The sequence below is a fragment of the Tachypleus tridentatus genome, chromosome 6 (assembly GCF_004210375.1).
Source record: "Tachypleus tridentatus isolate NWPU-2018 chromosome 6, ASM421037v1, whole genome shotgun sequence".
NCBI lineage: Eukaryota > Metazoa > Arthropoda > Merostomata > Xiphosura > Limulidae > Tachypleus > Tachypleus tridentatus.
This window is the reverse complement of record NC_134830.1, coordinates 169339284-169362847: the sequence shown is the minus strand read 5'-3', so window position 1 is coordinate 169362847 and position 23564 is coordinate 169339284. Positions and strand designations below refer to the sequence as shown.

The window sequence follows — 23564 nt, the reverse complement described above, 5'->3', positions numbered from 1 at the left end:
TAAAGATATGTGCTATTGTATTTTTAAGTTCTAAGAAGCAATTTTCTCTAGTCTTTTTGGATTGTTTCAGGTCATTAATGCCAAAGTGAATTATCACAAATGAGATTAGAGAAGGATGTAAGTGGTCATAGTTATGGCATTATTTATTCTGAAGGATGTTGAAAGGGTTGGGTGTTCATTATTAAAATTTAAGTGATCATATAGGTATTTGAACACTGAATCACCTAAAATGCTTTTGTTAGGAAATAAAAGGTTATACTTACATAAACTGGGTCCACGTTCCTTACGTGGAAACACTTTCAGTGTCAGAAAAGCATGTAGGTTCAAGAAGTCTCAACATAAAACTATAAAACCTTAAAATATGATAATCATTATAAAAGAGAAACAAACTTATTTTAAGTTGGTATAGAATTAAGGATGTTGGTGTACCACTACATCATCAGGGAAGAAAAATGAGTTTATTGAAAGTTACTGAATACCAGAAGAAACAAAAAATATGTAAAATGACAATAAATAAATTAGACTGTTGTAAATAAGTTATTATAAAAAATACTTTAGTTTTATATTTTATTTCTTTTGTGAAAATATTTCAAACAAAAGATCTTCCTACCCTGTTTGTTAACAACATACTACTGTGGAGTTCCCTGAAGGGAACCATCGCATGAGAACTGAACATAGTGTGAGACATAAACACTGATTTATTTTCAACTTTCTTTCATTGTCATTATCATTTGTTTAGATATTTCTCTACACTTGGCTGTTTGAAATAGTTTATTTTATATTTTGTTTGAAACCTCATGGAAACAGAATTATGTGCTATAACCATTTAATAGATCATTAAGTTAATAAGGTTGTTTTTCCCAACAGGATGTAGGAACAAGATCTTCCTCTATTCCCCCTATTCCTGTCCATTTGATTGCTAATGCTGCAACCTCCCAGGCAGTCACAGTTGGAGCACACAGACCCATAGAAACAACTTCCTCTCACTCAATTATCAAAGTCATTGATTTGACTAGAGAAAAGAAGGAAAACTCAAAGTTAGGCAGTTTAGTCACATCCATTCCTGAAGTTTCAACATCTGCTTCAAACACAGGTATGTTTCAGTTTAATGCTGAAACAGACATAGACCCTTCGAGACACACCCCATGCAATACTGTGATGCTGGAGACCTTTGATGCAATTTTATTGGTTGCATCCTCTACTTAATCTGGTACTGGTTTGATGCAATACTTACATAGTAAGAGATTTGAATTTTGTTTATGAAGAATAGTTATATATACTTACTGTCAGAGTTTTTACTAAGTTTTTTGGTTTGACAATGAAACAGTCGAATTTTATTAAGACTATGTACTGCTGTTGATGCTATGGTAGGAATGTCAAATGTGAAGACTGACCAAAGTTTGACTTTCTTTACCATTATTATTTACATAGTTCTTTCTTTACTGTTTTCAACTGTTGTCTGCTGCCATCTGTTTGTTCTGATAACATGATTCCCAAGACATTGAAGGGTAACAATACTGGTAAGCATTTAGACTAGGTTTGTCTTTAATAATCTTGTCTTTCTGTTTAAATTATGATTAATGAGAAAATATGAAGAAAAATTAAGCCTCATCTGCAAGAGCTGGTAGAGTTCCATCATCTCTGGGTCAATTTGGGATCCAGTTACAGTTTCGGACTCAAGAAGTCGAACCAATTTGACCATGCCCGAGTCTCATAGATTAATTTTCTCTAATCCTACTTAAAAGAATTTCCATTTGAGGGTAGTCTGGTAGAGATCCTGATGAGTAATAAAATATATACATGCATCCCATGCTTGGTATTACAGTATAGCTAATAAAAAGGGAAGAAAAGGTCTCATAGATTAAATTACTCTAATTCTTCCTTTAAAAAATTTCAAGTATCAGCTGTTGAAGACTACTTCTTGTTTGTTTTTAATCTCTGTCTCACCTTTTGAACTGCTAACTGGAGAGAAGACAATTGGCTGGCAGCACCAGATATCAATTTTACTTGTTTATACCATGATTTGAAGAACAATGCACTAATTGATTAATGGAACTATCAGTTAATTACTTAAGAAATGCAGATAACTTCTTAACTTTATTTTCCTGTAGATCTTATTACAGTAATCTTAAGTAAGCTCGATTCACAGTATTTCTTATTTAGTTATGTGTTGATTGGGGTTGACAAACAAGTGTATGTTCATAGTAAATTTTTTACCTTAGAAACTACTATTTATCTTTATGATATTTTAACACTTTAACTCCTTTTTGTTTTGTTTTTCCTGCATTTAGTTGTCAAACTTTCTCCCCGAGGAAGTAGTTTATTGAGCAATGTTCAGACTGGGCCATCTGGTGGAGTAATCAGCATACCTACTGTCTATAGCTCAGTGCCATCTGTGGTGCACGTTATTCCATCAGGGGCCCAGATTTCATCTTCTTTCCTCTCCTCAACTGGGACAACTTTAAGACTGGCTAAATCATCTTCGTCAGTACTTTCTCAGGGTATACCCCAAGGAGCAAAGGTCACTTACCTTGTTCCTGCTTCTTCAACAGCTTTGTTGGGTAAAAATGGTGAATCGTCCCCAGTATTCACATCAGCGGTTACTTTGTCCTCATCTTCACGAATTACCAATAGTGCTCGACAGCCAATACAGACTTTCTTGGTTCGCATGGCATCGCAGCAGTCTGGAAGTGAGTTAAGCTACAAAATAACTGTAATATACATACATGACTAAAAGTAACAATGAACATTTCCACTAGAAGTCATAATTGGTATTATTTCTAACAGTCAAGCTATATCCTTTCTAGAGTTTATTATTTCTTTATTCTGTTTTTGTTGTTTTTTTCAAAATGTATTTTACTTACCAGTTTTGGCAAATGGCAAAAAATAGTTAGTAGTTTAGGGCTTAGCCTATTAACTAAGAAATTTTTACATGTAGTAAGATTGAGCTCTGTTTGATAGTGGTGAAAATTACAATAAAATTGAAAAATAAAAATAAATACCAAATTTCATCACCTACAATGAAATTCCACAATTTTGAAATTGTTTCTCAAACACATACTACACAGTCATAATGAAGGTGGACACAATGCCACTGTAACACATAATGCTCTGCTTCATGTTGAGAGGTGGTCATGATAATATAGAAATTACTTAGTGCTAAATAGTTTCTGTATGTGTTTCTTAAATTATTCTAACTTTTGGAGGACATTCAATTTGTTCAGAAACTGTGTAGTTTCTGTGTTTCATATTTAATATAAATTATAGGTTAAAGAGGCCAAGGCAGTTTTCAGGAAAAACATTGCTATTACATGAATAACAAAAAATTTTGTACTGTTTTATCAGTTTATCACAGAACTTCTAGTCTCTAGTTTAATGAATTCCATGGCATCTTTCTAATTATCATTATCATTTTTTGTAGGTTACTACAGGTTACTACAGACAGTAAATAGCTCAACTGTGAATTTACAGACTCCTGTGTTAAATTCAGCTGGAAGTGTTCTGACAACAGCATCATCTAACACCACCACTACACAGAAATCAACTTCAGATACAGTGGTGACTCCTGGAAGTATGCAAAACACAATTAATTTGACTTGTACTAGTGGCACTGTGATGATATCTTGTGTGTCCCAGGTAGACTTTATCAATAACTATTGCTCAGACCCAATATTAACAACATATGTATTTACTTTATAGTGCACAAACCCCTTCACAATTTAAAAGCATTGTTTTACCCCACCATACTATAGATTGCATCTTGTTATCATCCACACGTGTAGACCATTAGTGGTGTGTACTTTTACTGGTGTGTCAGTGAGTACACCACAGTGGTATGCATATCATTATGGTGATTTCTTTGGAACTGATTTTTCAAACTATCTTTTTTTTAAATTAAAAGTTTTCAAAGCTTCTCTACTTTGAAAAAAAAAAAAAGAATTATAGAATAATTCTCAAATTTTCCAGAATACTTTTATGAATTTTAATAATTATTTTACAGTTTTTCATATAATTTCTAGTGACAAATATTTGTTGCTAAAGATACAAGTTTTGTCTGTAAAACATAATGTTTCATGCAATGGTACTTCAACTTTTTGTTCCCTCATTCTTCATAGGCACCCTGGTAAATATTATTAAACAGTGTTGTTAAAGTATACTCATTGACTGGCATTAATTCCAAGAAAGGACAGTATACATATTTAAAGACACATACATTTATTACCATTAACCATTTTATAACAAAATGATTTGGTAAAATAAGTACTTGATTTGTCTGTGTATTTGTTTTGCCAATTCAAACACAAGTTATGAGTTGTCTTATAGTCACGTTCTAATGATGTTGGTTTGTTTTCCGTTACATGGCTGTTCTGCACCAAGTTATGTTTATAACCACAGCAAGTACAATGTTTAGTCCTTAACATTTCAGAAAACCTTTTTCATGGTTCATCTACGTGATTTGTGGATCTACATTCTTAGGTTAACTCTGTATTAGACTATAATGTAAATATCCCAAACAGTCTCCAGACAAATTGACAATGAAAGTAGCTTCAATCTGTTAATCATAACCTTGAAGCTAAGCTATCACAATATTGCTGTCAGGTGCATTTGGCACTACAACCATTGTGATATAACACTCTTATCAAGTGTTATAGCATAAGAGTATTTTGTAGACCACATAACCTGAGTAAAGTATACACATTATCAGCCTTGGAAGCAAGTTTGAGAGTGTGAGTACAAATGTAGCAACATCTAATTTTGGTGTAGTCTTTGTTGTATGGATCTTTCTTATTGGATCAACCTGTACATAAATTGATGAAATGCATAGTATAATCTACCAATGGTACAGTGCATTGCAACCTATGTTAAATAATGGCTAAGTAATCAGTGAGTTGATGAAGTGACATTGATAAGCAAACTATGTGTAATATATTACAATAAAAAATATCCAGCAGTACTCACTTTTACAAATCTCTAACATAAGTGTAACTTTACACCACCCTCAGTGTTTCAACAGTAAGCCCTAAGGCTTATAACATTAAAAAATCAAGTTTCAATGCCTGTGATGGACATGGCACAGATAACCCATTGTGTAGTTTTGCAGTTTAACAACAATGAACAGCAAAGACTCAAAAGGGAAAGATTTAATTACCAGTTAACAGGAAATGGTTTTACATATTCCATAAACACTTACTAACTTAGTTGTTTGTGTTATTTAAAAGCATTTAGCACACCATGATAAATATGTTTTGTTTTTCACGTGTTTATTTGATTAACTTCCTTATGAAACTGAGGCATGTGAGAATTGTCCCTTTGTTTTTATCTCAGATTATCATTTTTTTCAGCATCCAGCTCCACTTCCTGAGGCTACGTTACCTTCAGATGTTAAGGATCTTCCACCTAAGCCTGCTCTAAAGGCTTCTAGAGTGGTGAATGGTATGTATATATCTAACTATTTAACAAAATGAAATATTTCAACGTGATAATGATTCTAGAGCAGGATAACAACAGTTTAGTGGTATCTTAATAATAGGGTAGATGAGTAGTGCAGCATCTTATCATGTTAAAATAGACTAACACTTTTACACTGCTAATGTAGCTTAGCAGCCCATCATTTTAACATGATAGCAGAGGTCAGCACATTTATGCTGCTAATGTAGCTTAGCAGCCCATCATTTTAACATGTTAGTAGAGGTCAGCACATTTATGCTGCTAATGTAGCTTAGCAGCCCATCATTTTAACATGTTAATAGAGGTCAGTACATTTACAATGGTAGAGTAACTTAGCAACTTAAAATCTTAATATAGTAGGAAATCCAGTGATTCTAATAATACTGTACCTAAGGAACAGAACTAGCTTGTCCTGTTTTCTTAACAGAACAACTTAGCATGCTTAATATTGTATAAGCAGCTTAGCAATGTAATAATGATAAATAAATCTCAAACTTTAACGAAGTTTGAATATCTTAGAGTTTTAACACTGTATACAATAGCTAAACAATGCTTGAATAATCCAGTATTATAATATATACAAGAACAATCGCTCATTTTAACAAGTTTGTAACAGTCTGTTTGCTTATGCTGTGATGACATTATGTTTAAGCATAATAACCTTGCATTTTAACAGGCAGGGCTAGTTTGATCAAAATTTAACAACACTTCAAGGTCATACATAAACTATTAACACAAGCACAATCTGTAATGTAGATGAAACATTCTTCATCATATCAAGACATACATTAGTACAGCTTTCATGGTGTATTACATACATTTTATCATTGTATCTCCCACAAGAACTTTCTATTTTTTATTGTTGATCAAGAAAGTATACAGGTCAAACTTCTTGCTGAAAGTTATATTTATTTCAGAATCTTTAGGAAACCCTGTTTTATAATCATGCTTTTGAATGTCAGAGGATATTTTTAGACACTAGAACATCATTGCCTCTTTAGAACTATTAATTGTCTGTTATTTCTGATTATTACAGGTATTGTCCTTTCATGGAACATGATGTTGAATGGTTCCTACCCTACTGTTGTCACCTACCAGCTGTATGGTTACCAGGAAAGTGCACGACCCCCCAGTACTAGTATGTGGAAGAAAGTAGGGGATATCAAAGCCTTGCCATTGCCCATGGCCTGCACTCTGACCCAGTTTGTAGAAGGACACAAGTACCATTTTGCTGTGCGAGCCGTAGATGTACAAAAGCGTATTGGAGCATTCAGTAATCCAGCATTTATATTTCTTTCAAAGCAAGCTAGCAGTACCTCATGACATGCTGCATAGTTATTCATTCATTCTAGTAAGCTCTTTACATAGGAGAGTTTACTAAGAAATATATCATGTTTGAACTATTCATCTTTATTTAAGATTGCTAAGGTGTATTATAAAGTTAAAACATTTCAGACATGTTTTGTAAAGTGTAATTACCATGTTCCTTTCAGCAAATAAATGTTGATGTGTTCACTTCAATGAGTTGCCTTTGTGTTCAAAATCTCATAAAACATAAACTCTAAAAGAAATCTACCTTCTTAATTAATGGAGGACAAGTCAATGTTTAAATAACAGCAGCTTCTTAGCAGTTTTGCTATGAGTCTAAAGACCTATATTGCTGAAAACTGGGTTTTTACATTTTTGGTGGACAAATCACAGATAGCCATTTTCATAGCTTTGTGCTTAACAACAAACACTAAACAAAAATAATGCATATTAATTTTGCATATTTAAACACTTAAACTTTAAGGTTTTTTTGTAGACAGGTGTCACTTTTTGTTTCTTTTTTTTGCATGCTTTCAAATTATTTTGTACTTTATATGCACGTTTTATATTTTAATCTGATGTGTAGAAAAAAGTGAAGTGAATGTTTGAAGTGTCTATTTTAAACAGAATACAAAAAGTTACTGTTATTAAAGGAGTATATCCTTTTACATGTCAAATCCAATCCTTGTAGTTATGTTAGTAATTACTATATTGTAACTAACATTTTCACCACATTGTGCTGTTATAATAGCAAACATTACATACTTTTGTACAGTTTGTTTAATCCTTGTATTTACTTTAGTAATTAACATTTTCACCACAATGAGCTGACTTAATAGCAAACATTACATACATTTTTATGGTTTCTGTTTAATCCTTGTATTTACTTTAGTAATTAACATTTTCACCACAATGAACTGACTTAATAGCAAACATTACATACATTTTTATGGTTTCTGTTTAATCCTTGTATTTACTTTAGTAATTAACATTTTCACCACAATGAGCTGACTTAATAGCAAACATTACATACATTTTTATGGTTTTTGTACAATTGTTGGTATTAATTAATACTTACAAGTTCATCACTTTCTGCACAATTGTTGGTATTAGTTGTATGTTCAACACTGTTTATGTACAATTGTTGGTGTTAGTTAACACTTGTACTTTCTACACTGTTTATGTGCAGTTGTTGGTATTAGTAAACAGTTGTACTTTCTACATTGTTCATGTACAGTTGTTGGTATTAGTCAACACCTGTATGTTCTACACTGTTTATGTGCAGTTGTTGGTATTAGTAAACAGTTGTACTTTCAACACTGTTTCTATAGAATTGTTGGTATTGTTTAACACTTGTACTTTCTACACTGTTTATGTACAGTTGTTGTTATTAGTTATCACATGTACTTTCAACACTGTTTCTATACAGTTGTCGGTATTAGTTATATTGTTACCGAAAGTTATTAGTGAAATTCATGTTTTTATGTTATTATACTTAACTCTTATTTTTATGTAGCACGCGGATAAACATTAATTAGGAAATCAACTTTACATTACTAAGTGGACTTCACTGCACAAAATTAATTTTACTTATAAAAATCATTTATAGTAAACTAAATTTAATAATTAAGATCAACTTTGTGCAACCTTGGTAACTCGTGAGTTAATAACATTATCAAGTTTGGAATTCTTTCGGTAAAATAACTCTACCGGTTTATCCTTTGACAACGTTACATAAATTTTTAGTCGAACAAAATAAAAGATTTTCCTTTTACAATTTAAAAATGTGTTATAAAAGTTTGGGATATTTTTTGTGCGTATTTATAGAAAAAAAGTTAAATATTACTTCAAGCATATAAAAACGAAAGCTTGTTAGTTGGGCATGAACACGATTTCTGTGTTGAAAAACCCTCATATCGACCAATCGGAATTCTTGTTGCTCAGTGTGGGTTTGAGGAAGCTCAATAGATCAGTTGTTCATGTGTGTAACACCAGCGCTTATTAAAAAGAAATGCTAAAAAAGGGGAGAGGGTTGGTAGTTAAGTTTTGGTTGGTTCTTTGCGCACCAGTGATCAAGATAACTGTATAAGTAATTATGAAGACTGAATTTTTTTAACAAGTTAAGCGCGACCTTGGTTTGTATGTTGATAAATAAAAAAGAGGGAATTCTCAGTATCCACGGCACTTGAAATTGTTTTTGGCAGAATCAAAGTGTATTACTCTATGGGGCCTTTGTTTTCCTTTTTGTTACCTATATTTTTATGCTTCAGCAATACCAAGTGTGGGGTACACGTATACCCGATTCGATTTTACTTCTCATCAGAATTTTTACAAGTCTACCTTCATATTAAAAGTTCTTTAAGCAGGATTAGAATAAATTAATCTATGAAACCTTGGGCGTGTTCAAATACATCAGTCGAAAGAGTTTAACCTCCGGAATCCAAAACTGTAATTAGATTTCAAATCGGTCAAGAGATGAGGGAGCTATGAGCTAAAAGTTTGTAATTGATAAAAAAAAATTAAAAAATTAGAGCTGCTCTTATAGGGATGATACAACTGTCTTGTTTTCAAAGGATTGATATTAACGATCCCACATTTACTTCCTCTTTAGAAAAGTTTTTCTTTACTTGTAAAAATAATCTCAGTAGGTATCATTTCATATTCCTGGTATTAAACGAAAAACCTCGTCGACACTGGATATAGCAGATAGAGTATGGTTGGTAGCGTTGTAGCCAATACTACAGATTATAAGGAAGGAGAGTCTTCCACCCTAAATAACTTGGACCTTTTCTTTTAAGTGCTTTATTTTAGCCTAAATGACATTTGTTAAGCGACAGTATTCAAATCTTAAGAAGTCGTTACAGTCTCAAGATGAAGAATTGTAAAATAAATCTTCGACAGGCGGTCATTTAACCGCCTCCATTGATTATTATAAACTAGTTAAATAAAAATAAAATTCAGTTGTTTTTTTTCTCTCTCTCTTTGTTAGAATGCCAGTTTAATTTTAATATTTGTTTTTTTTAATAAACAAGTGAAAATGTTTCAAAAACAAAACATTGCAAATACACACCAGGGAGGTATAAGCGCCACCTTAAGGAATAGTTTTGTAATTTTTAATTGGGTATTTGAAACTCAAGAAGGGCCCGGTGGTTAAGGCACTTGACTTATAATTCGAGGGTCACGGATTAGAATCCCCGTCACATCAAACATGCTCGTCCTTTCAGCCGCGTGGTCGTTATAATGTGACAGTCAATCCTGCTATTCGTTGTTAAAAGAGTAGCCCAAGAGTTGGCGGTGGGTGGTGATGACTAGTTGCCTTCTCTCTAGTCTTAGACTGCTAAATTAAGGAGGGCTAGCGCAGATAGCCCTCGTGTAGCTTTGCGCGAAATTCAGAAAAACAAACAAACCCATAAACATTGTGCATTAACTCATCATATAAAAAAATATTTTATGTGCAGTTTCTAAATTCAAAGTTGATTTAAGTAATTGAGTGCAAAACTATCATTAACAGTGCCACAAAATCGTTGCTTTCGACTGACGCCAACAAATAAAAAAGTAATGACAAAAAGATACGTGCGAAATAGATACAACTCTAAAGTTATATGAGCGGAATAAATTACAATTCAAAAATCAGTTTAACGGTTCACTGAAATACGCTTTTAGATAACTGTAAAGATCATAATAAAATGTAACATTAAAATAAAAGGGATTGTTCTATTATTCCTTTTTTTTCAGAAATTTTACCAAAAGTATGTGCCATAAGCTGTCACTTGATCTCTGGCGTTAGGCTTACGCACTTGATGATCAAAATGTACAGTTTATGTAAATACTGGTCAATATTCAAATATAAGTAGATGGTTAGACGCCGAAATAATCAGATTTAATAATTTTATAAGTAGAGTATTAAGTATTTATGGCTGAATGTGCACAGACTATTGCTGGAAATCGGGCGAATATATGGAGAACAAAAGTATGTGGCATAAGCTATCATTTGATCTCCTAACATGAATTTCATATTTCGTTCGAATCTCATAAATAAGATGTTTTGTGGGTCTTTCGCCTTATTATTAAACTTCAGTTTCCCCGTCATGAATCCGTTTTACAAATTTCAGTTGAGCGAAAGGACTGAATGCATAAAATGAAAAAAAAAAAAAGTAACGTTTCGTTATTAATAAACAGTTAAAGCACGTGCCCGTAAAGTTATAAACAAATCCTGTAACCTGGTTCTATCGAAACAAGCACAGTATAACGGTTAAACAATCATTACAAGTTTCCAGTTGGTTACACAGTCATACGTGACCTTGAAGAAGCCGTCACCCTTTATCCTAGGTCAGTCTCTTGGTTTCTCACCATGTTCATTCAGTCCAACATCAGCTGGCTTTCTGCGAGCAGGTAAGTCACTCTGTAAAACAATTCCTGTGTGCGAATTTGTGTTTTTCGAAGAAAAGCGTAAAACGTATGTCAACGCTTATAACCTACATTGTTTTGTATTGAAACATCTTTTTTATCAATGTTAACTGAGAATATTATAACATTTCTTTGTGTATGTGTTTTTAGCATTCTATTTCAACTCGTTCTTAGTTTATATTGATTAAAAGTTTAAAAATTCTGAGCAAGTAACGAACAGCAACATAACAGAAAGAACGAAATCATCTTCAGCATACACAGATAATACAGTTCAAGTTAACACATAAACATTTTTATGACGTTATATGCACAGTTATAAACATTCAGGAGGATAAATAAATTGCTTATTTGTTTTAGAGCAAAAACACTTCGAACTATCTGCTGTGGGTAAGAACATCGAATTTTAGTGCTGTAAGTTCGTAACCTAACTGATTCCCACTGGGGAACACGAATAAAGAAAAAGACGGAACTGAAAATAAAAATAAAACGTGTATATATTTAAATATATCAAATAAGCACGTGCTATTAACCGTTGTCAACACAGAGTTGTTTATATCCGTAGCTAATTTGTAAAATTTAATTTCAATTTAATACTTATTATTTATTTTTATTTGTGAGTTTACATTTACTGGAATGTTTTTTTAATATTACAAGTTTGAGAATAAACTGTTTCTGTTGGTTTTTTTTTTTTCAAATGTTTTCTCTCCTAGAATGCTAGCCATATTTCTCTTAACGACGGTAGCACTTAGTAAAGAGCTAAGTCGAAACTTGACCGCTGTTCAAAATGGGTATCATAAAGAGGGACTGGAAACTATAGGTCAAACAGTAGAAGGATTGTGGAGCTTAGACAAAGCACCGGCAAGTGGTTGGAGCCCCGAAGTACCACGGACTAATCGTGCAGAACTTGATGTTCCATTGGTTCCTATAGCTTTAGCAGATACCGAGTCCCGGATGTTGATTCTTAACACTGCTGCTAAGTATGGTCTACAGATGGCTAATGACATCGTAGAAACCCTGGAACCAATGTTATTTAGTAAAGGTAAACAGATAAAATTTTCTCTCAACTGTTGAATTACTTTTGAAATGGCCAGTTGTATAATGTTTAATATCACAGAGTGTAATGACGTATTAGTAAGTATCTTTGTAGTATGATATTGTAACGTTTCAACATAAAGTTCTTTTCTATCAGAGACATTTCAAATTAACCTGCCTTCCACTACGAGTAACTATGTTTGTTAATTTCTTCGTTTCTAATAAGCGTAAAGTCATACAATGAACTGTCTGTATTCTGCACACCACTGGTATCGAAAGCCACTTGGGGGCGGGTAACAATGAAAATTTATAGATGTTACACTAATAAAATCATTATTATTATTTTACAAATTTCAAGCTTGCAGTTATATTGACTGTATAGAAATCCTTACGAATTGAAAAGCAATATATTCTTATTAGTGAGGTGTTTTAAATACAAACAGTAATCTGATTTCAATGTATTATTATCATGACTAGCCGATTACCCGTAGCGCTAGTGTATTTGATTCACGTCTGACGTATTCATGATGTCATATCTGCACCCTGAAAATGGAGAAAAATAAAGTTCTTCTTGATAGGAAACGAAGACGAATCGGGAAAATCGTGATCCATATTGCAACTCTGCATGCACACAGGATAAAAATTTTGCGAAGACAGGAATTGCATATTTTGTAATAAAGTTTTTGTTTTTTTCCAGTAACATATAAGCAAGAGTTCCATTAGAGTATGATTAGTATTATTATATAGTTGTTATATCAATCCATGATATAGGTTTTAATATTTTAGTTATGGAATAGCTGATTTATGTTCAAGCTATTCTAGCAGCTTTATTATAGTGTTTTTATTCTGTTTAAATATGGTAATTATGCCTTACGTGTTTGTTTCTTTTTCCAGGAGTAATGTTACATGACTCGGACGTGGGGTCGTTATTATCTGTCTTCTCCAGCCTTCACCCTCGGGCTAAGCAGATGTCTCGAGTTGCATTGGCTGCCGTTAGCGCAACAAGTCTCTTATCCGAGAGGTATGTTACAACTTGGAAAGAAAGTGAAATGTGACACGTAAAGATTGTTGATGTGTATCTAAGTCATGAGAATCAAAGTAGATTAGTAACTCGAACACCTGAATTTTATTTTATAGAAAAATGTTGTCCTTTGGAAAAAATCTAGGCGTGAATTAATTATTAGTATACCCTGAACGTGAATCTGAGAGTTCATCGTACTATTTATGTTGCTTCAAAAACGCATTCCGCACTTTGAGGCTATGAGTGTACTATAAAAGTGGTGACCAGTTCGTTCAAACAAGTGTTTTCTGTAGAGTGGTGTTGGCGCACTACTTTTCCCTCCAGGTAAGTGGTCCCCAAATGTTTGTTTCGCCCGGTATGGCTAGGTAGCCCAAGAGTTGGCGGGAGGTTGTGATGAATAAATGCCTTCCCTTTAGTTTTACACTGCTAAATTAGGAATGGCTAGCGTAAATTGCTCTACTTGATATTCAAAAACGAACAAACCTTTTTGTTCGTGAGACATCTGACGTTTTTTATGGTTGTTGTTTTTGTGGGAGGGGGTTCTGCGGATTATATAAAACAGGATAATTCAACACAACAAAATAAGTGCGTAAAATCACTATAATATTAACTGAAGACTTATTTTTCTGCGTTTTATGCTGGGTGCACTTCTTTTTGTAAAAAAACGTTCTATAATGGTAGATATAGTGTTCGTTACCTTTAGCCTCGGGTCAGGTTCAGCCTCCGCTCTGCTTCTCTGTTTGGAGTTCATGGTCCCAAATGATGAAGACACGTCTTGTTTAGGTGCGTAACAACAAACGGCGTCAGAAAACGAAGTGTTTTGGTTTCTTTTGAATTTCGCCCAAAGATACTCGAGGGCTATCTGCGCTAGCCGTCCGTAATTTAACAGTGTAAGACTAGAGGGAAGGCAGCTAGTCATCACCACCCACCTCCAACTCTTGGGCTACTCTTTTAACAACGAATAGTCGGAATGACCGAACATTATATCCCCCCATGATTGAAAGGGCGAGCATGTTTGGTGTGACGTGGATTATTCTTGGATTAATAAGTGTCTTACAAGTTTTGCATGATTTTCTTTGTAGGCGCCGTTCATATAATAAAAGTGTGAAGTGAGTGTGTTTGAAATTATTTTAATATGTATCATAGAAAGAAAGAAAAAAACACAAGCGTTTTTATTTGATGCCGAAACATATTTATTATCACTCTTAAAGTAGGGGCTGCCACCTTTCCATTAATACACATAATTAAAAAGTTTCGAATATTATATGTTACCGATTTATTTTCTTTTTCATCGAAAGTAAAAATGAAAAACAGAATCTGTGACGTAAGGTCCTGATGCATTCTTTGATTGGCTGTATCTTCTACTATGGAGTCTAATTTTGCCTTGTTCAAGGTTCATCGTCAGCAGACCAAAGAAATACAGTTAGACTTATTATAACAGCAATGTGTATATCTTACACTCCTAAATTAACTTAGGTCACTGTATGGTGCTTTAAATCGACTCCTTAGGTTTTGAGTATTAGTTCATCTGTAAATTGATGTCAATAATTTGGTCAATGTTTTATATTTCAGGTTCCAGCTTACAAGGGAACAGATCACAGCAGGCTTGCAACAAATCGATGTTCATCACACACCTCTCTCTACCAACTGTCCACTCCCTGTGCAACCAAACCCCGAATGTCCCTGGTTTAGTCGTCATTACCGGACAGCCGACGGCAGCTGTAATAACCAAGTGAACCTCCTTTGGGGCAGAAGTTTGACCCCTTTCGTTAGATTTTTGCCTCCAGACTATTCAGACGGTTAGTATAGTAACATTCTTTTCTTTTGTGATAAAGATTTTCAATCAGTGACAGATTAAGGCTTGGGCGACCGCCAGGGGTCCATGCAGCTTGCTTATTTTGTTTTGTTTTTTATATTTCGAACAAAGCTACATGAGAGCTATCTGCTCTAGATGCCCCTAATTTAGCAGTGAAAGACTAGAGGGAAGGCAGATAGTCATCACCACTCACCGCCAACTCTTGAGCTACTCTTTTAACAACGAATAGTGGGATTGACTGTGACGTTATAACCTATATACCCATCTGTTATAAACATTATAACTTCACAGTTATGTATACATTGTAAAAATTTGTAATAAATTGCAATGGTGTATTAATAATGTTGATATACTGATACGAAAATTAATAGTTAATGGATTTAATACAGAAACTTTAAGTAAAGTTATTAAATTATTCTGTAATAAATACAAAAATGTATTAAATAAGTACAAATAGAGTAAAATAAAAAAAATTACTAAAATTATTTTTAGTTAAAAATAACGTCATTTACGAACTTGGCACTACTTTATGCGGATATAGCCGCATATAAAAGCACGATAGTCACAGTAAACTATCAATTTACTGATGTCATGTTAAGTTATGCCTTTGCAATTGTTTTATACTGGGATAAGTTGTATATGGGAATATCAATTAGAATTTAAGCAGCAGGTATAAACGACTACCGCGGTTTTGTGTGTGTGTGTGTGTGTCGCCGTCGTCATCTGTGCCCGATGCGGGAGTTTGTGTTTTATAACCGTGTGCTGCGGCGTGTTCCGTAAGTCCGTGTACCTTGTCCGAGTGTTGTGTAGCTTGTACACAGTGCAGGAGTGTTGTTCGTGTCGGTCGGTATGGTTAAGGTCATTCGGCCATATTTTGTTCGGCCGCAGTTCATCTGCTTCGTTGTGTCCGCGGCCTCGCCACTCTCGGCGATTATAGACGCCTTGAACACCGACTTAGGGGTACCCATAGTGAGTGTCTCTAGCACTTTGGTAATGGGCGATATGTGGCGACGCTGGCGTCGGCCACACACGACCAGAGACCTGCTGACCAAAGGGGACTTTGCGTGTGCCCGTAGAGCCGGCTGGGCAAAACATTAAATGGATGACTTTCCGGTCGGCACCATTCAAACTGGTCCACGACGACGTAAAGGACGTCTTGTTGGCGTATGGGGCTGTTTGGAAAATAGAATATGAGACTTATCAGACCCGCCCGGGCGTGTGCACAGGGTACCGGCGAGTGTGTATTGATATAAAGAAGCCGGTTCTGAACTTTACACGGCTTTCGGGTAATGTGTGATTACCCGGGCATGTGGCGGCTGTGTCGTTGCTGTGGCCTCGAAGGCCATCTGCTTAATAACTGCTAGACCCCGCGAAGCGGAAAATGTCTGGCATATAGGCATACAGATAGTGACTGTACTGTTAAGTGTGATATGTGTAATGGTGGCCACACCCCTCGGGCAACGCGTTAAGAAGGGAGGGAAGGGCGGTGCCGCCCCAAAAACCAACAACTGCCGAGGGTGGGGCCTCTGAGCAGAGCCCATGAATCGGTCGGGAGGGTCTCAGTCTCATGAGGAGGGCTGGGTCTCTCCCGCTCAAGTTGAGGGGGCTTCGGTCCCTGGGGAGGTGGGGGACGCTCCGAGGGCTATTCAGGTGGGAAGGACCTCTGAGGGAGCTAAGGCCCATCCTTAATACACCATCCTGATTGGTGTATGCAATCTCTGTGCACAGTGCTGACAGATTTCGAATTTTCTGATATCTGGCACGCACTACATGGGACTGTTTTTGTGGCCACTTGGACTGTTTAGGGTATTTCTTGTCACCTTGACACGTTCTATGTAACTCCTGGCCTTCAGCAGATCCTTAGTGGGGCTGCAGTTCACTGGGTTGGGGATGTTTCGTTTTGTGTCTTCTCCAACCATTGGACACTTCTCACCACATTCCAGGATTTTGTCCCATTTTATTGGGCCCTTGTGTGTGGAGGCTCAACGTTTCCCTCCTTGCCGAGGATGAGGTTGGAGACGAACTGATTGCCTTTGTCTGGGGATTTTGTTCTGTTGAGTCTGTCACCGGGTCCTGGTGGGCAGGTCTGAAGGAAGCCTGTGCCTCCTTGTTGAGGCAAGCTGGCATGAGACATTCGCGAGTTCGCTGCCTGGCCATGCAAAGCAAGCAGGACATTTTAGCAGCCTTGCTCCATGGCAGACGATGGATTGCTGGGTCCTCTTGGACACTGAGAACCTTCACAGTGAAATAGATTTGGATTATTCCAAACTATTCCATGCAGGAAGTGTCTCTAGTCAGATGGAATCCCTCGATCCCAGAAATGTTACTCGAGTTCCACTGTGCAAGGCATGGGAGATGGCCAAGACCAGACACATCTCCAGTATGGTGTTGGAGAATGGTCAGTCGCCATCTGACATTCTAGACTTGTGCCTCGGCTATTACCACCATTTATATTCAGCTTCACCTGTGGATGAGGAGTTGTGGGATGACAATACTCAGTTTTTGCCTTCCCTCGACCCTTCCTTTCAAGAACAGCTGGTGGAACCCATCAGCTTGGGTGAGTATTGGATGGCCATTCGATCCATGCCACTTGGTAAGTGTCCTGGACTGGATGGACTGCTAGTGGAATTCTACTGATATGTGTGGCATGTTGTTAGACCCTATTTCATCAGACTTTTTAACAGTTATCTGGCCATGGGTTCAATGCTGCCGGTAACGCTAGATGGGCTCATTACTCTTATCTCTAAGGATCCCAGTTAGTCTGAAAAATTTCCCTCTTGGCATCCCATATTTCTTGTGAACATGGATACAAAGATTATTTCTAAAGTCTTGTGTGCCCATTTGGGTGGGGTTATGCCTTCCTTGGTTTACTGCACTCAGACGTGTGGCATGCAGGGCAGAAGTATCCAACAAAATCTAGTGCTTCTCAGGGTCCTGTTCCATCACATTATGGACCGGAATATCCCTATAATCTTTGTGTCCCTCGACCAAAGCAAAGCTTTTGATCGAGTTCACCACAAATTTTTGTGGTTCTTTCTGGGGAGGTGTGGCCTTCCTCCCATTTTTGTCCAGTACACGCAAGTCTTGTACACGACTGCTTCGAGTAGGCTCTTGATTAACGGGTATCTGACGTCTTCCTTTCCCATCTTACAGGGAGTTTGTCAGGATTGTCCTTTGTTCCACTCACTTTATGCTTTGGTGAACGAGTGCCTGCTCTCTTATCTGTAACACTCAGTCTCGGTGCACGACCTCTAATTGTCGGGGGGTACGAGCGTCAAATACGTTTCGCATGCAGGCGATGTGAACCTCTTTCTAGATAACTTAAGAACATAAGGTTCAGCACTGGCCATAGTCCACTGTTATCTCAGGCTAGTGGTGCCAAGCTCAACTATCCCAAGTCATGGGGTAGGGGTTGGGCAAATGGGCCTCGTCTGCCAACTCCCTGTTTGAACTGGACTGAACCTCCTTCCCAATTACTTGCTTCTGGGTTCATTTTCTCATGTGCCCCGAGATTGCATGGGGGGAGGTGGTTCAGCTGTCTGTTTGGCTGTTCACGATTACTGCTACTGCACTGCTAACCTGTTTGACAGGGCGTAGGTGGTGAAGAGGAGGATACTCCCCTTGGTCTGGTACCTTGGGGCTGTTCTTCTCCTGGATGCTGCACTGCATGGGCTATTGAGTGCCATGTCTTTACCTTCCTGTGGGGTGGCATGTCTGAGGCTGTATCTCGGGTTTCTTTGACATTGCCGCCTCGCAGAGGAAATCTGGGCATATGATGTGTCCAAACCCAGTGTCTTTCTCTCTTATTGTCTACCACCTTTTGCTGCCTGCCCTTGGAGGGTCATTCCTGTTGCCACCTCAACAGATTCTTGGTTGGCACGGGTCGCAGGCTATTTGGTGTTCCATTGAGCCTGCAAATACCAATGTGTTTTGACCCTCCTTCCTGGTATGTAGACGCTGCTGCGGAGTTACGGCGATGTCGTGCCTTGTCAGCCGACATTCCGACGGACTTCCGTTTCCTCTACCGCCTGCTAATCCCTGAATGTACCCACAGAATTGAGCAACACATCCTGTTCTGCTGTGGAACATTATTTGGGGCCGCGTCGCGCTGCATCATGTTTGTCGCTATCTCCAGGCTTTCAACTGGGGCGTCGTGTGTAACATCCTTCCAGTGAGGGAGCATGCATACCTGTGGAACTCTTGTGCAACTGAGTTGTATCCCGTGTGCCACATTCAGGTGGAGTCTGTCATGCACAGGTTGGTCCTCTGTCCGACGTCGGTGGAGATCTGGAAAAGGGTGGCTCGCCTTCTCTGGGTCTCACCACTCTCAGCTGAGACTATCCTGTACTGCGTGCTGGTCCCTGTTCCCAGCTACCTCGTATTTTCCTTCCAGTACACTCTAACAGTCTTTAAGTACGTCACCTGGCTTGTTCGAAACAAATTAGTTTTCGAGCAGACACCAGTGTCGTACTTTAAGATGCTGGGTAAGGCTGTTACTCCACCTCGAGACAGACTTTCTGTGGCTGAGTTCCAGGGACTTTTTCCATCAGTGGCGGCCGGACGTCTCACCACTCTGTGCGTTGGTAGGAGAGTTGGTTAGAACTTGGATTCTGGGCTGCCCTATCTCCACTCTCGCTTCTTGTGTATATTTGTCTTTTCTTTAATTATTATTATTTTTATTTTTATTGTTTTGCTTTGTATGTGTTTAATTACTTTTTGTTTTGTATATATGTTTAATTATTACGTTTTTTTCACTTTGTATATATGTGTAACATTTTTTCATAGTTCATGCCAGATTCTTTTTTTCATGATTCATTGTACAGTTACTTCTTGTTGTAAACAAATTCAAAATTATATTGGGGGCAGGAATGCTAACTTCAAGAGATAAGTTTTATCTTACTTACCCTCAAATGGTTGTACCTTTTTTCCTTATTTTTTTACTTTATTTTATTTATTTATTTTTAATCTTTTTATGTTTATCTTTCTCTTATTATTATTTTAACTTGGAAGAGCAGTCACCTTCCCATTACTGTCTGTAGACAGTGAAGGTCATATAGACGTGGGACGTTGTGGGCCGGGCCTGCGCGCCCACATTTCGCTATCCTAACTTCTAAATTTCTAATCTTCTTATGTAAGCTAGCGAATTGGAGGTTAAGATTGATAGATGGTATGTCCCAACCGCAATGTGGGTTCTGCCTCTACAGTCACCTCCAAAACCTAGGATAAATTTTATAATCCCACGATATAACTTGTATCCTACGATCGTTTTAAAAATATACAGCGTATTTTGTTTAATTTTGATGTGTCTTGTTTATGGCTTAAAAATGTATGTTTATAATATATATTTAATTTAAACCACTCTCCATCTTTTTTTTTTTTTTTGTATAAATATTCTTCTTCCGTTGTTTCATTTCTTTTAGGATAAATTGTGTGTATATTTGTATTTGAATACAAGAACGTTCAGTTGGTTGGAACGTTTTCATCTAGATAGTAAACCAGTGACATCACGTTGTAAAAACGTATTCCACAGTGGAATAGGTTGTTTCTAACACTGTTGACTGTCATACTCAGGCGTCTCTAAACCAAGGATATCACGGTCTCGGACGTCTCTGCCTTCTGCTCGGCTCCTTAGTAACGCACTAATCCAACATCATGACCGTCCTCACTCACGGGCTTCAGTGATGCTGATGCAGTGGGGTCAATTTTTGGATCACGATATGACCCATAGCGCAGTTACAACGGGCTTCAACGGATCCAAACTGCGTTGTTGCGGAGTGTCACCAACTTTTCAACATCCGTCCTGCTTTCCCATTGTCATCCCACACGACGACATCTTCTACAGCCGCTACAATGTATCCTGTATGGAATTTGCTCGTTCCAGCCCGTCTCCTCATCACGGATGTGGTCTTGGTAAGAATGAACCTTTATTTCTTATACAGAAGAGGTCGTGGAAACATTTTGACATCGAACATGCTTTCAGAGTTATTAAGACTCAAACGCAAGTCTTGTACGGGAAGGAATTGATGGAAGGGTAAACAACTGACCGCAAAGTTAACTTTTCTCTACGATAATCTTATATCAGATTACTCTAAGTTAAATATGTAAAATGTTTATTTAGTTTCTAAAACCGTATTTAACAAATAGCAAATTCAGGCTATTGGCAACATTTTCATTAATAATCACCTAGCTTTGAAGTCTAATAAAGGATTTCAAGGACTTAATATCTTGAACTTTCAGTGTACTGTAAGTTCGTCGATAATTTAAAAGTTTAACTCATTACCTGAATCTAGTCCAGAACTTCATTGTCTGTTAAGCCTGTTCCTAATAATAAAAGTCTTTATTTGTCAAACCTATTTGTGACATAAATCTCTTTGTTTGTTAAGCCTGTTTTAGATCAGTTCAAGTAATTAAAAGTAACATAAAAAACACGTAGTCTTTCCCATATGAAATACAAACCTGCTATTCATTGTTAAAGAGCAGCATAAAAATTGGCGGTGAGAAGTGTTGACTAGCAGTCTATCCTCTAGTCTATCACTTTAATATCAATAACAGTTAGCGAAAATATCCCTCGATCAGCTTTGCGTGAAAATGACCCACTTTTTGTGACAGTGGTTTTTAAGTCTTCCACATTTCCATTATAACTGTTCCCTTTCAGAGCTCATAATTGATACCTATTGTTTTTTTTATCTGTTCTTGCTTTCAGTCCTGTGGGTATTGATATCAAAATTTCACCTATAACTGTTCTTTTAAGCATAATAGATATGAGTAAGTACCACATTTTATTGCCCCCCAGAGGTACAGCTGAATGTCTTCGGACTCACACCGCTAGAAACCGGGTTTTGATACCCGTAGTGGGCAGAACAGAGATATCTCATTATGTAGCTTTGTGCTTAATTCTGAACAAGCAAGCAAAACCAAATTTGAATACAGATTATTATATTGCACTTCTCTTTGTAAGTTGTGATGGGTGTCTTATTTAGAATTAAGCACAAAGTTACACAATGGGCTATCTGTGCTCTGCCCTCCACGGCTATCAAAACCTTGTTTTTAGTAGTGTGAGTCCGAAGACATATTGCTATGCTATTAGAGGGCATGATGGGTGTATAACCGAACTATTCTCTTCTTTCTCACTGTCCAGGAGGTTTTTTGGTTTTTTTTATGACCAACGCTAGAGTACATAAACTGGGGCGGACTCGCAGCAGGAGTACACACAGCTCTGGTTTAAAAGCCACAGTAAACAGTATTGAAGGAATGTAACAAAAATAACTGTAGAAAAGTACCACTTCTCAGCGCTTGTAGTAAAGATTTGACCTTTTTCAGGTATTCTGATGAGTCAGCGGTAAGTTTACAGGCTTATACAACATGGTGGGCAGAGCGCAGATAGTCCACACTATGGCTTTGCACAAAAACTAAATTTTTTAAAAGATCTCAATTTTCCAGTTTAAACACGTCACTTTTGTTTGTTCCCGATGTGTACAAAATGGTCATTGATCATCCGAAAAGAACGTGATAAAATCTTTCTAATGAAATGCAACGTTGTATCTAATTTATTAAAACTAGAACAATCTTTACACTAACGACATTTTAGATCCTAGCACTGAAACTTTGTTATATTTTTACCCTTACAGTATTAACAGTTTTAAGTTTGTGTGTGTGTGTTTTTCTTATAGCAAAGCCACATTGAGCTATCTGCTGAGTCCACCGAGGGAAATCGAACACTTTTAGGAAAAGCAATTAATACTTCTAGTCCCCTGGTGAAACATTGGTAAGTCTACTGATTTACAACACTAAATACCAGGGTTCGATTCCCCGCAGCGGACACCACAGTTAGCCCAAAGTGACCTTGCACTATAAAAAAAAAAAAAAAAAAACTTCTGGTGGGATAGCGGTACGTTTACAGACGTACAACTCTAGCATCTGGGATTCAATTGCCAACGTTGGATCAGAAGATAGCCGAATGCTATTTTTTAAAACAAACAAACGGTTACTTCCGAGTCTTGAAACTCGTTTCGAATCGTGATCTTTTCACACACTGAAAATCCCGGAAGTGGACTGGGATCATGTCTGTTATCGAATCGCGAGACACCCCAGTCGTGCCCTTCTGAATACACTTTGCACGATTGAATCAGATACAAGTACCTACGGTTTACGATTGACAAACTTTTGTTTACAGGCCCTCAGGAACAGATTAACGAAATCACGTCTTACCTGGACGCTTCGAATGTATACGGTTCCACAGCGACCGTCGCGGGCTACCTGCGAGTCTTTAAGGGGGGTAAGTGCTCCCGCTTTTTACAGTCTCTTGAGAACGGGTTACGTAAAGGAAAATGTTGGTAAGTAAATCTAATTGTAGCACCTTTTGTCAGTAGAGTTACAAAGACGTTACCGCTTTTCTGTTAACATCGTAGGTTTGCACATCTTTGCTAAAACTACCAGCCAGATTTAGGGCGGTTCTGTTAATAATGAAGATGACATATTTATCTGTTCAATTATATGCGATAAACTCAAACAATATATAAATCTTATCTTATG

General features: G+C 36.9%; 2 protein-coding genes across 10 annotated transcripts in view; both read left to right on the top strand.

Moving 5' to 3' along the window:
* The window catches only part of LOC143254425 (uncharacterized), a 40702-nt gene extending 33733 nt beyond the window's left edge, over positions 1-6969 (top strand). For 6 of the 7 annotated variants that reach the window (XM_076509573.1, XM_076509572.1, XM_076509578.1 and 3 more), the window contains 5 exons: positions 868-1093; positions 2292-2690; positions 3422-3636; positions 5343-5433; positions 6485-6969. In XM_076509573.1, the coding sequence (XP_076365688.1) occupies positions 868-1093; positions 2292-2690; positions 3422-3636; positions 5343-5433; positions 6485-6771 (1218 nt within the window). In that variant the 3' untranslated portion in view covers positions 6772-6969. The remainder of the gene's footprint in view (positions 1-867; positions 1094-2291; positions 2691-3421; positions 3637-5342; positions 5434-6484) is intronic. The other variant, XM_076509577.1, reaches the window with a different exon arrangement.
* Positions 6970-9912: 2943 nt separating this feature from the next.
* The window catches only part of LOC143254423 (chorion peroxidase-like), a 29625-nt gene continuing 15973 nt past the window's right edge, over positions 9913-23564 (top strand). The window contains exons 1-6 of one of the 3 annotated variants that reach the window (XM_076509567.1): positions 9913-11148; positions 11874-12202; positions 13090-13216; positions 14789-15015; positions 20604-20942; positions 23206-23307. In XM_076509567.1, coding sequence (XP_076365682.1) covers positions 11108-11148; positions 11874-12202; positions 13090-13216; positions 14789-15015; positions 20604-20942; positions 23206-23307 — 1165 coding nt within the window. In that variant the 5' untranslated portion in view covers positions 9913-11107. The remainder of the gene's footprint in view (positions 11149-11873; positions 12203-13089; positions 13217-14788; positions 15016-20603; positions 20943-23205; positions 23308-23564) is intronic. The other 2 variants (XM_076509568.1, XM_076509569.1) reach the window with 2 other exon arrangements.